The sequence below is a fragment of the Cottoperca gobio genome, chromosome 6 (genome assembly GCF_900634415.1).
Source record: "Cottoperca gobio chromosome 6, fCotGob3.1, whole genome shotgun sequence".
In the NCBI taxonomy this organism is placed as follows: Eukaryota; Metazoa; Chordata; class Actinopteri; order Perciformes; family Bovichtidae; genus Cottoperca; species Cottoperca gobio.
This window is the reverse complement of record NC_041360.1, coordinates 13,202,079-13,215,705: the sequence shown is the minus strand read 5'-3', so window position 1 is coordinate 13,215,705 and position 13,627 is coordinate 13,202,079. Positions and strand designations below refer to the sequence as shown.

Here is a 13,627-nt window from a genome sequence, read left to right as displayed (position 1 = left end):
ATATAGCTAAATATACAATATTTTCCTTTGAAATGTAGAAGTATAAAGTAGCATAAAATGGACAAACTCAAGTAAGATCAAAGTGCCTCTAAATTGTACTTCAGTACAGTAGTTTAGTAATTGTAGTTAATGTCTTTCCATCACTGCTTTTATCCTATGTTAATTATCTTGATGAGTGAAGTCTTTTCCAGGACGACATCCACATGATAGTCACTGGTTTGACGTGTATGACAATGATGTAAATCGTATGCTATAGCCTTCACAGACCCAGTTTAATCACCTATTTGAGATTTTGGAGCAGTTTTTGAACCAAACAAGACATACCTGGCTCTTTTATTTATTTTTTTGAAACCTTTCTCAGAGTACTTGCTAATTCAGGAAACATGGAGCTGATCGAGAGGGAAATTAAATATGTATCAGAAGTGAAAAACTCTCCCCCCCCCCCCCAGATAAATGACAATGACTGATAAGACATTTTACAAATATTTTAATGTAAATTTCCTTCAGAATGTACAGCAATATATGTTAATAAATAATTCATCACAATTATACAGCCCAAATAATACATTACATGACAACTGATTGAAACAAATATGCAGGATTTCACAGCAAGTTTGTAGAGGAGACTGAACAGGTGACGCAGGAAAGTCAGGTGTTTTTGAGAGATTGCTACTGTAGCTTATGCTTGTAGGAATCGGCTCCTAGGATTTCAATATTCAGAGGGAAAGGGGCAGAAATTATGAATTAGTTTTATATATCTTGAACAACAATAAATCTCATCAAAAGATAAAAAGAAGAGTAGGAGTTTGTTATCCACAGAGGGATAGTGCCATTCGGATGTTTATGTCACCCATAAACAATTAGAGATTGGTTTCAAGTACTTTACGAGTATCAAGTGAAAATATATCATTCATCAGTTTTGACAGTCCTGACATTTAACTGAATAATAATTTAACATTCTAGTTTTCTTGACAAAATCATTTAACTTAGTTTTTCAAAATATTGTAAGGCTGGAAAATATGTCTTAAAGTACTCACTCAATGCCAATTATTAAGAACATATGTAGAATATTGCAAAAGGCCTTTTAAAAATATCACAACTTTTATTCTCTTCAAGTTTATCGACATTTATAGGCATGTGGAGAGACACAAACTCTGGGATGAATCATCTGAGCAATCGTTATGACAACTTGATCATGTGTGACTAAAACTGACATTTGCCATGTTGTCTTCCACCTCCAGTGCATCTAGGTCAACCCCCAAACATTTTGACATCAATTAACATTTTTCAAATACAACTGTCCTAACATCCTTTATTTTCTAAACATTTTTTATTCTGACCAGCAGCAATTCAAGCAAAACATATGGCTTCCCACAAGAAATGGTTAACAAACAATAAAACATACAAAAATTCTTCGTCTATCACAAGTGACATTACCAATGGAAAATTTATTAAACCTCAAAAAACTTAATCGATACCATTTGCCATTATATAGATTCTATCTTTTAGATGTTTCCTATCCTCTGTAGAAGCTTTACCAGCACACAAACGGCTTCATCTGTCAGATACGGTGCTAATAGACACTACAACATTATTCCACACAGAGGACGGTCAAGTATTTCCTCCAATTCCACTTCAAGTGCATCCTATGAAGTTTAAGGCCTGAGGTGTGCTTTGATTCCTTGACTCAATTTTCATTCTGAGCATTAACCAAGTGACCGCTGCACGCTTAATCTCTACTCATTTCTGTCCAGAGAGGCTACAGATTTGTGCCACGTGATACATCTCATTAGTGTGGATCAATATATTTTAAGCAAAAATGTATATGATATGAGCTAAATGGTGGAAAGTCCTAAAAGCTAAAACGGGGACTAGTGGGGATGGTTAGCGTTACTCTGACAAAGATGCTGTTCCACCAACACAGTGTTGTTACAATCCAGAGGCAGAATGAGAGAGAGAGCGGAAATGCCCAGACTATATGGTCACCATGGTTTACGGTCACCGTGGCAAACATGGCAGGTAATCAGTCGAATAACATAACTGATTTGCCAGAAGGGGTAACAAGACAAGGATCGGCTCCTTCAAGTGCTTCAAGTGCAGAGAGTGTTCTGGCTCCAGTCTTGTTCTTGTTACTGTTCCTTCGCCGTCAGAGGTGTATCCGTCAGGGAGTTGATGTCAGAGGTCACCTCGGCGTGTGCCCGTTGACCTGCCCCCTGCCCCAGTGAATGTTAGGTAGAGTCAAACACCTCCTGAAGTGCTCAAGCTGGGCCTGCAGTTGCTCCCTCTCCTCTCTCACTTTCTGCCTCTGACTCACCAGATCCTGACAAACGAAGGACAGACACAACTCTCATTACAGAACCGAGACCTTCTGCACTTAGCTGCATCACATACAAACTGTAAGCACAAATATGAAAATAGGAACACTGACATTAAAAAGATGAAAGCACACATATCTGCATGCAAGTGTGGTCTCAGATACTTACCCCCATTGTGAGAGAGAGCTGTTCTGCAGTTCTGGTCAGATTGTAATTCTGTGCTTCAAGTCTTTTACACTGACCATGAAGCACTTGCCTCTCTATAGTCCATTCTGTACAGAGAGAAAACACAAATGAGCGGACATTATATCCATTCTAATACCTCTTTCAAACAAATGATCTGAGAGTATAGTGTAGTCCAGTCAAAATAGCGGCCCATAGGTTAAATCTGGCCTTCCAACTAAAATATTTTGGCCCCAATCAAAACTTCTACATGATTGTTTTTATAAATCTACTGTACTGATAGCAATATCACTTCTCTAAAATCTCCAAAAGAATATATGAGGAACATGTGTTCAGTAAAAAATTTAAGCCCGCAGGGACACATTTTGGGCTACATACAAAACAGGGACTGGACATTGACTCACCATCTGCATACTCCTGGTAGGCCTCAAAAATAGCTTCAATACCCTGCCACTTCCTTGGAGCTTCTTCCATCTCCTCCTCCTCCTCATCTTCCTCCTCCGGACCAGATTCTTCCTCGTCCTCATCAGACAGGTTTTCCCGCGGCCCTGGAGTGTCCCCGCTGGCTACAAGGGAATGGAAGAGATGGCCATTGATGTGTGCATGGTGAGGGGCATGATGAGGAGTTGAACTGTTCAGTTGAGAGACATTGTGAGGCAACGAGCGGTCAGCCTTCATGCCAGTCTCGCTGACACAATTTGAGACTCCTAGGAAGAAAAGAGTGCGACAAAAAGGTAATGTCAGTCTATGCAGCCAGTTTTAGTAGCTATCAAGGATTCAATATGGTCACTAATATACATTTGAACTGCTAAGACATTACACATATACACCACTAGGTGGCAGAAAATTGTCATTTTTAGATTCACAATCAAGCCTAATGGTCATGCACCTATGGGAGTTAGTGGCTAACCTTTGTTCTGCAGTGTGTTGTGTGTTGACTGCAACACAGCCTGGTGGAAGTGCTGAGCAAAGGCCTCAGGTGTGAACCTTTCCCAGGGCCGATTCCGTCCATTCTGCACATGATTGTGCTCCTTTTTCTGAGGAGAAGCAACAACACCGTTCTGCAGGCCCTGGGGCTTCCTGTTTGGCTGAGGCTCCATAAATTCATTTTTTTCACGATGGGGAGCCAAGGCTGGAGGGATGCGGGCTACGTAGGAGTCCATGGAGGGTTTGAATGTGTCATTATGGGGGAGATGTTTGGGTTTGTGTAAATATGGAGGGGAGGGGCTTGGAGAGTCTGGGTACAGATGTCCATTTGCCTGACTCGGCAGAGGGACTGACGAGGAGTTACCTAAAGACAAATTTGTACATTTTTTTAGAAATATTTTAAACACGACTGTGTGTGTGTGTGTGTGTGTGTGTGTGTGTGTGTGTGTGTGTGTGTCTCTCACCAGTTGAGGGAGCCGGAGGACTGCGACATGGAGGTAAAGGATTAAATCTGAGCGTGTCTAATGTCACAGTCTTCCTCTGAATGGCCTTCAGCAGCTCCTCTGTCCTCTCCTTATCTACAGAGAAAAAGACAGAATGAGAACACCTGTCATTCATATTTGAAAATATGGTTTAAAATATTGACAGGCACAAGGAACTGATGAAAAAAAGTCAAACTTGTGACCTGAGGTAATGTCCAGTACAACACGATCACAGACATGTATGGCCACACACATTTAATGAAGACTCATCCTTTTCATTTGAAAAAATATATATATATATTTATAAATATATATCAAGGTTTTTTCAGAAGAGAAGATTGGCTTGTTAAGATACAAACGGTATTTTAAAATGCAACTTTCACCAACATAATTCTGTATTATAATCATTTTGATGAGATTATTGTAAATTGTAATTATTGTAATTAATGTAAAGTAGTGTTTGTTGCAGGGTTACTGTATTTGCGACATATATTACATAAACTAATACGGCATTAATACTGTATGCATATGTGTTAAAGGACATACCAAAATGTCTCTAAATATTTAAATGTGACAATATTTTAAATGTGTATATCTACATTGTTACAGTAAAAATGTGTTTGAGTTGTTTTATTTATTTAAAACAGGCTGTGGATTAAAATCTACCCTTGCTAGAGAAAGAAGAAAATCCTGCCACAACCTCCTCTCAAGATGCTTCCTAGCTGTGTTTTGTTCTCACCCCTCCTACAGCCTCAGTAAAAAAACAAAACTGAGAGAAATCGAGTATCGCACAGGGAATCACCAGAACAACTGTAAAGAAAGCAAAGTAGCACGTAGGAAGTGTGTGGATGCTAAACAGGTTTTTACCTCTCCTCTGCTGTGGGCTGACATGGGAGAGGTTGAACATATGGAGGAAGTCTTTTTTCTCATGCAGTTCCGGGGTGCTGTCCATCTGCTCGGCAGAGTACGGTGTAGTTAAGGAAGGTGTAGGTGTTGAAGGTAATGAGGCCTTTCTCTTGCCCCGCACGGCCGGCGGAGAGAGGCTGCGCTCTCTCATCATCCTCCTCCTCTTCCTCCTCTTTCGCGCCAGAAGCTCATCGCGGTTGGCCAGTGTGGTCAGACCACACACACGCATAAAATCCACTTTCTTTGGAGAGAGACATTGAAGCAGGTGAATATCCCTTTAACAAACATTTTCAAACCATGTATATATATGAAGTCTATGATGTTTACGCACCTCGGAGGATGCTTCCAGTTTGAGTGGGGGCTGTTGTGTCACTCTCTTCAGATGGGCTTTCACCTCCTCCTCGTCACTCTCGTCATATGACTCGTCCAGGTCATAGTAATAACCTGGTGAGGGAAGAACAAGAGAGAAAATGATCTTTCATCATAAAGAAATTGAAGGAGTATGTAGTCATCTCTTCTGCCTACCACCCCCTTCCCCCTGTCAGTAAACCCCCTCTCTTTCCACCTCTGTGACTCTTTATCCTTCCTCATCGTACTCACCTCCCTCTCTGGCCTCCCTCCTTCTCTTCTCCTCCAGGTCCAGTTTGCTGAGAAGCCGGCGGTGCTGCTGGAGAACCTCGTCATACACCAGCATGCTGTTGGGAGGCTGAATCTGTCGCTCCCTCATCGGAGACGGAGAAGCTGCCTGACACCGTCCCACCAGGTCAGTGCAGGTACTGGGAACAGACGGAGGCACATAGGATCTCTGGTGGAGGTTATTGATGTGATGCCGGTGATAGAGACTCTGCATGGCTCTGTCCTGCTCTGCCTTGTTCCAGGAACCTGCTTCTTGTAAACTAGATCCCAACAGCGAGGTGTACCTCTCTGTGCCTTCCGCCCTCTTTCTGCCTCCCTCTTCCAGCTTCTCCCCCCAACTCAGAGACGGCCTGTCGGCTCTGGTCAGTCCTGGAGGTGGCCGACTTGGCGGTGTCGGAGGGTTGAGTTTTCTGCGGGAGTCTGCGGGGGTGTCGACAAAGGAGGCTGGGTTCCACAGTGTAGTCGTAGGGGCAGGAGGATGATGGGGACCTTTGGGGGAGATGAGGGGAGGTGGCGCACCGAGGCAGGGAGGTGCATCTTTGTTGCCTGCATGGTTGTGATGGACTGAATTGGTTCTGTTTAGGAAAATAAAAAACAAAATACAATTAAAGTCTCACCACACTGAATGGCATTGCAGGAGTCATCATTTCTAAAACTTTTGGCATTTTTACCTGTGATTTTCTCTCCTCAGCTCCACCCCTTTCCCAGGTGACCTGAGGCCCATCTCCAGTGGACCCTCCCTCTCCTGTCCTTGCCCTCGTTGCCGTGTTAACCACGCCGCCTCGCTGGCCCTCTGAGTCATCATGGCAGCTGCCAGAGCTCCATGGATCCCCCCAGCAGCAGCATGATGCTTCCCCAGGTGAGAAGGCACCAGGCTGGGAACAGGGTGTGGAATAGAGCCCCTGGAGGAGTGAAGACCAGACTGCAGGGACAGATGTTTGGGTGCTGGGAAACCTGGGTGCTCTGAGTCCTTAATTTTATCTGGGGAACCAGAGTTTGGAAACCATAAATTATTTTGTATGCCGATAGCACTGTGTGTATTTGGATGGGATTTATTCAGACATCATTTAGCATCTTGCACTGCAGTTCTGACAAGGGTGGACAAGATGATGGATCACCATTACATTGTTAACTAAAAGTTTAAAAAGAAATGAATGTAGTGCTGTGTAGGTTGTTTACACATTCACATTTCAATATGTACACTTTGTATATTTATTTGTAATCCATTATGAAACCCAACAGATTGAGAGAAGAAAGAACTACGAATAGGTTTAAATTGATCCGACACTGCAACAATATTCATGAGAACCCACAATATCAATAAGGGCAATAATAGTTTGAGGATTGTGAAAATATTACAGCCGTAAATTGGATAGCAAGAAAAATATAATGGCACTATCTGACATCACACAACAAGTTTCAATGTGCCGCTGAGCAACACCAAGTGCATTTACTGTTCTGCACGACCAACCACTGTGCTATAGTAAGGACAAGCGACTTTGAGTTCTAGAAAAGCGCTATAGAAATTCAATTTATTATTAATTATTATTATTATCATAATAAGAGTAGGTCTTATCTTCATCCATTTACAATAGTATGAATGTCAATCTGGTCAATGAGTAAAACTTTCAAGTTTACTCAGAATACCTATTTTTGGTAACTTCCCCCTGAGCCATAATACCATTACAAGTTACTTTAACTCTGTGTGTGCGTGTGGGTGTGTGTGTGTGTACCCAGTCTGTTCGGGGTCAGCCTCTCCCCTGGCCTGGCCCTGTCCTCCGGTGGTGCCCTCCGAGCCTGCAGCTCAGCCAGGTAGTGGCTCTCGGCCGCTCTGACCATCTGTTGCTGTCTCTCCCTCTGCCTCTCCTTCTGTCTGTCCAGCTCTCTCTCCCGTTCCTCCTCCCTCTCTCTCTCCCGCTCTCGTTCCAGCCCTGCTTCGCGCTCCCTTTCTTTTTCTCGTTCACGCTCTTGCTCTCTCTCTCGCTGGCGGAGCTCATTCTCCATCTGTAGCCTGTGGGGGAGGTTGACAAGTATGCACACACACATACACACACATACACACATACACACACACACACACACACACACACACACACACACACACACACACACACACACACACACACACACACACACACACACACAGGGGGAGAAGGTGAGAGATGCAACACCCAACATGAGGCAGATATTAACCACACACTGGTGAACCTCACACAAACATTTCTGCTCAAACATACACACACACTCGCAAAAAACACACAAATATACACATTTACCATGAGGAATATAATCCATACACAGCATGACTGAGCAAGAGCAGATGAACACTTAATAGGTATCCACAGGAAAAACACACGCACACACACACACATAACAAAACACATTCAGCAGCAATCAATAACACACAAACAAACCTACAGGATACGCAGGAGCCATTACAGAAACAGATGATAAATACTATTTCAAACACAAACATTTCTCTCGTGCATTATCCCACTGGGAAACAATGTGTATTGTGCAACTGAGAAAGGAGCTGTCAGAAAATGGAGAGAAAGAAAGAAAGAGGGCGGTAAAAGAGACTTCCTTATGTGTGAGATTTAATGTGTGCACAGGGCTTGCATACGCATTTGTACTGGAGTACAGTGTGTGTGTGAAGGGCAGTGTGTGTGTGATGAGTGTATAGGAGGCACAGCGGGGTGTGTGCTAAAAATATCACACACTCAGCAACCTGTGCCTACCCTGCAGAGAGAGATTACACAGCCCTGCAGAGAGAGAGAGAGAGAGAGAGAGAGAGAGAGAGAGAGAGAGAGAGAGAGAGAGAGAGAGAGAGAGAGAGAGAGAGAGAGAGAGAGAGAGAGAGAGAGAGAGGAGAGAGTGCGAGAGAGAGAGAGAAATGCATGCATGTGTGTGTGTTACCTCTCAGCCAGTGCTGCTGTGTGGTTTAGTTCTCCTGGGTATCTGCTTCCAGGCAGGTGCAAGTGTAGGGCAGAGTGGTGAAGAGGAGAGAAGGCGCCCCCTGCAGGTACAGAGTAGAACTGCGACCGCAGAGCAGAAAGACACAGGGACTCCTCCATCCTGTGACAGATGAATAGGGTAAACCAGTTAGACTATATCTGCACAGGCCAAGTGGGAAAAAGATTAACGATTACCTGACATGTAAAGGTAACATTGCAACAGTTAAAAGGCTAATGCATGTATGAAAGTATTGTAGGAGGTGTTATAGGGTAACTAGAAATATGAAAGAAAAATGTTAGTCTACTCATTAATTAGAGAGTGGAAAGGGGAGTGGCCTACTCCTGGCTTTTAGCAGCATGTTCGATTCTTTCATTGTCCAGTGCTGCATTCTAACATAAACTTACAACTTAACTGACAACATGAACTTTTCACTTCTTTGATAATTTTTTTATCTGTTTTAGACACTTTAATCACTTTTTATGGTAGTTTTTGCTTTTTAAAAGATGCCATGTTTATCAGAGCAGGATAGTTAAACATTTGTACCCTAACGTTCCCAAAGTTCCTCTTAGATTAGAAAACTTCGGTTGGATCAAACATGTTGTTTAACAACTTCTCATGTATTGTAAGTGATGTACTCTAATTTTTTACTACTGCACCTTTCAATCAAATATCTATTCAGTCTAATATTATGTGGGTGACTAGATAGCATGAGTTTGAATGGTTAAGGATTAGTGGTAGACTGATTTATCGGACTGATTAAAGCCATTTGAAGAAAATCACATCGGCATCGCTCACAAGGCAGGTTATTTACTTAATATTGTCTTTCACTGAACCGACACCAGGAAAGACCACAACACTCATATTATTTATTTATTTTAAATGTATGCAAGTTAACACATTTTAGCTGTCTCTCAGAAACAAGGAGATGCTGCTATCTGCTGATAAATGCTGTCGTTAAATGCACCAAAACTCTATTTATTTTTCATTCATAAGTTGTTGTTTTTTTTACAAAGTATAGGTTTTTGATTACCATTACATTTATTAATATTTCTTTTTATTTAGAATTTGTGAACTCTGTCTGCAGTTCACAAACAGAGACAATACAGACAATAACTGTTAAATAAATGTTCATTTAAATTCAGCAATTATGTGTCTCATATGTTATTATTATTATTAAATTGTTGTATTTCATCAAATATAAAAAACAAACAAAAAACAATAACAATATATCGGCCGCCCTGGTCTCTAAATATCTGCATCGACCATTGAAAAACACATATCATCCGACCACTATTAAGGATTGAGAGTTTAAGCTGGTATTGTTACCTTGGTAAGGACATCGGGTGGTGCATGTAGGCAGGATGATAGTAAGCAGCAGCAGCTGCAGCATGAGCCGCAACAGCAGGGTCCAAAGTCAGAGGTAGAGAAGCCAGTCGGAGGTCATCTGAGGTGGCGAAGGGCCGGAGCGCTCTCAGGTACTCCTCTGGGATGGCACCCGAGGGTACCACGTGGTGCATCTGCCCAGGCAAACTGCAGAAGGAGTGCACACAGCATTATTCTAAAAACTGCTTTATGTGCTTTCAAATGGGCTCTGTATGAAGTCAATCAAAATGACTTTACTTTCATACATACACATATGGTCAAACTATGAGTGTGTGTTGCACTCACCTAAGACTCTGTATTCTGGGGTCCTGCATGACAGAGCTGGGGGTGAGACCAAAGGGGTGAGTCAGGTGGTGAGGTGAGTGAGTGGGTGGAGTCCTCTTATCCTGTTGTGGCTGGGTGTTCTCAGCACCCACCCGCTCCCTACTGAGTCCCTGAACACTCGGCTCAACCTGACAGGGAGACACACAGCGTAAGAGTCCACATTACTATGTATATCCATCGGGTCTTCACCCAGAGGCTCAGCGGAGTGGAACAGTGGGTCTGATATGTCATAACAGGTCAAGATCAAAGTGGTATAGAGGGCGATAGAGGAGAGAAATAGATGCTATATATATCCGATAGATATATATAGAGTTAGATCTCTATATCGATAGATATCTATCCTATCTCTCTAGAGATATCTCTCTCTATCTTATCTCTAAACTCCAGCATGGTTAATGCAACTTAACAGAAAAAACGTCCTTTTCTTGGTCTGTAGTTTATTGCGGTTTATTACTAACTTAAAGAAAGGAAATACTCTCAGGTAGTGGCCTCACACAGATTTCATGTACTACTGAATGCTGAAAGGTGGTAATGACAGTTATCTTGTATATCAGGTCAAAGTTGATCCATCTTTAATATCGTTCATTTAGATTTACAGTTTGCCTTAATTTCCTCTTTTTATATAACTAACCAGAGGATTTGTTTCAGACCTGTATGCTCACCTGGCTGCTCGTGTTTCTTGCCCGTCTGAATTCTTTTCAGGGAGTCGTGCATCCAAATCTCAGCTGTTAACTTGAGTGCGGTGTCATTGTTACTAACAGCAGTGACAGGTAAAACTATGAAAATAAGACCCAGGTTGTGTTGAGACAGACCTTTAAAACCGCTTGTGTGTATGTGTGTGTGTTAGTTCAATATCTACAACTGGGGTCAGTGTCCCCTCCCAGTGTGCTGTGGATCAATGGCTGCCAGTGGGATGGAGCGCTTCATTAAGTGTTTTTTCATGTCCTGTACTGCAGCTCAGTAATGTGCTGCTGTCATCCAAACATACAGAAAAATGGGTCTGAAGACATGCAGTGACACATATGCAAATACACAAAACACAAACACACACACACACACACACACTCTCAGTCATCATGTCTCCTTTTCTCTCCTCCCTCGGCGTGTTGCTCAGTGTGTGAACTCTCAGTTACAACACAGCGTTGTGTTTTGTGCTGCATAAATTAATGCATTCTTGTTTTTCTTTTCTTAATACAGCTCTGCTCCACTTGTGTGTATTTTACCAGTGCTGCACTGTCGTTGTCGTTGTCGTCGACGTTGACGTTGTCGTTGTCGTCGTTGTCGTTGTCGTTGTTGTTGTTGTTGTTGTTGTTGTTGTTGTTGTTGTTGTTGTGTGCCTTTTAAGTGCTAAGCTTTCCCCCTCTACTCCTCTCTCTTCATTTGCTTCCCTCCAGGGCTGATGTGATTTAAGACTGTGCTTGAAGACTGAAGACTGGGCCGTTATCTGCCTGTTATTGATGCGAGCTGTAACTCTCACTGTCCACACTCTACAGGCAGCGGGAAAGAGAGACAGCGGACTGCTGCTCCAGAAGGATGGGTGGATGGAAGAAAAGAAACAGTGGAGCGATAATGCCAGCAGATTGATGGCTTTGCCTGTAGTATTCAGACTTCAGACTGTGTGGCGCTTTCATGGATTTATCTAAAAACAACAGAGTGCACATTATAAAAATGTAGAGATTTCAGTTCTCCCAGCAGTTCCTCCACCCTGCAGCTCTCCCCCTCTTTTTCTTCCAACCCTCCCTCCTTTTTCCTTCCTATTTCCTCTGCTTTCACCCCCTCCCTTCCCCATTTTCCCCTTCCTCTCTCTCCATCTGTACATTATGTAGATGTCAATAATTTAGCACAAGATTCAAGAATTCAGTGCTTAACAACAGGTTACGATCTTTGCTATAAAAGCCATAAAATATGCGTTTGTGAATAAAATATGATTCTGTCTCTTTCAAAGCAGCTGAAACCTGTCAAGATTGCCATTTGTTTTCTGACAGTATCGCGGTGAAGTGACAGTTCAAAAGCGGGGGTTTGTCTTTATCTTGGCAGGTTTTCAATCTTTGCTCTATTTCTGCACACCGCAGAGCATTATTTTGTATCCATTGTTTTGTAGACCGTCTTTCATCTCCAGGGCTTTGTTGTTTCTCTCACTCTCCTCGCTGTCTCTCGCTCCTCTCCCCCTCTTACATCGTGACTTTTTTTTTTCCTACTCTTTAACAGTTTCATCTTGCGTTGTACAGTAACAGTAGCACTGGGCTTGAAGCACATAAACAGCTAACACATCCTACTCTAACTGCCCCTCCAACCTCCATTCACCTGCCTCATACAAACCACCCAGCTCTAAACGCACTGACACTTCCTTCTCATTTTTCCTATCATCCTTCCTCCCCTCCTTATCCTAGCACCCCTTTCCTCCTCCTTCTCCCCCCTTTACCCCACAGGCCTGGATATCGTTCCTTTGTTCCTGACATCTGTTTTGTTGGGTGATTAATTGAGATGAGCATGTGGGGTGAAGGCCTGTAGAGGGGGAGCTCAGACCCCCCAGGTAATGTGTATGTGTGTGTGTCTGTGGTCGTGTGTGAGTAGGGGTGTGTGTGTGTGTGTGTGTGTGTGTGTGTGTGTGTGTGTGTGTGTGTGTGTGTGTGTTGGCAGTGGAGCTAGAATAATCCTTGATCTGGTTAGTTAGTGCAGACTGCCAGGATTTCCCCCAAGAGCCATGGAATATGAAACATCTGAATATCTGTTATTTTGATAAAATGTTTAAAAAAACCTGCTTTCCCTCAATAGAAAATCTCCTCAGTCTTTCCTCTGTGTTTTTATTCAGCAGAGCAGATGTTAAGTGACAGCTGACTGACAAGTGACAGCACTGGGTGCACACACCAGCATGTCAGATATGTTCAGAAAATCATGATACAGTATAACGACCATAATGCATCAGTCTAACACATCTGTCAGATTTACAGTAAATTAGATACATGCTGGTAAGTAGAGTGACCTTCAAAGTAAATTCTCAGCAAATGACTGACCTACAAACACACTGGAGATGGGCATATCTTCTCAATGATAATTAAAAAATATTTAAAATAACAATGTAACACACATGTGGCGCAAAAAACATTAACCCTAATGCATCAGTTCATCACCTGGCTGGTTACTTACTGTGTTTACTTCTATTTTACTCTATTTTACTCTTTTCAGATGATAAACCATAATTAAAAGCAATTGAACAATGAGCGATAATTATTATGCATTCCCCAAATTGTTTTTAATCTTAATTCTGACACTATAGGTCAACAATATGTCTAATTCCCTCTCCCTTATTATGCCACTTGGTGCTCTCACTTACTGTAGATTATCCTTAAAATGCTTTAATGTGAGTGAAAGATGTATTAATGAAGTCATTTAGAGAAAATGTTTTGAGATTCTGATTGAATTTCAATCCCCAGGGCAAAATTTCAAGATTTGGCACAATATATCAGAGAGAAAGGCTCATGGCTCAGTCTGGGTCTGAGGTAGTGATTTATGATC

General features: G+C 42.4%; 1 protein-coding gene across 1 annotated transcript; it reads right to left on the bottom strand.

Moving 5' to 3' along the window:
- Positions 1 to 470: 470 nt before the first annotated feature.
- Positions 471 to 10,342, bottom strand: LOC115009380 (genetic suppressor element 1-like). The gene is made up of 15 exons (XM_029433336.1): positions 10,301 to 10,342; positions 10,073 to 10,239; positions 9,731 to 9,934; positions 8,366 to 8,524; positions 7,183 to 7,460; positions 6,121 to 6,430; positions 5,734 to 6,024; positions 5,414 to 5,589; positions 5,145 to 5,257; positions 4,775 to 5,054; positions 3,890 to 4,003; positions 3,409 to 3,789; positions 2,903 to 3,205; positions 2,484 to 2,587; positions 471 to 2,320 (listed from the first exon to the last, which is right to left on the bottom strand). Exons 1-15 carry the CDS (start codon positions 10,340 to 10,342, stop codon positions 2,183 to 2,185), a joined length of 3,060 nt encoding a protein of 1,019 aa, XP_029289196.1. The 3' UTR covers positions 471 to 2,182.
- Between the last annotated feature and the right edge of the window lie 3,285 nt (positions 10,343 to 13,627).

Coding starts and splice junctions, on each gene's coding strand:
- LOC115009380 (XM_029433336.1), bottom strand. CDS start 10,342: ATGACATATCAGACCCACTGTTCCACTCCGCTGAGCCTCTGG. Junction 10,240..10,300: donor CCACTCCGCTGAGCCTCTGG/GTGAAGACCCGA, acceptor TCTCCCTGTCAG/GTTGAGCCGAGTGTTCAGGG. Junction 9,935..10,072: donor CCCAGAATACAGAGTCTTAG/GTGAGTGCAACA, acceptor CTCCTTCTGCAG/TTTGCCTGGGCAGATGCACC.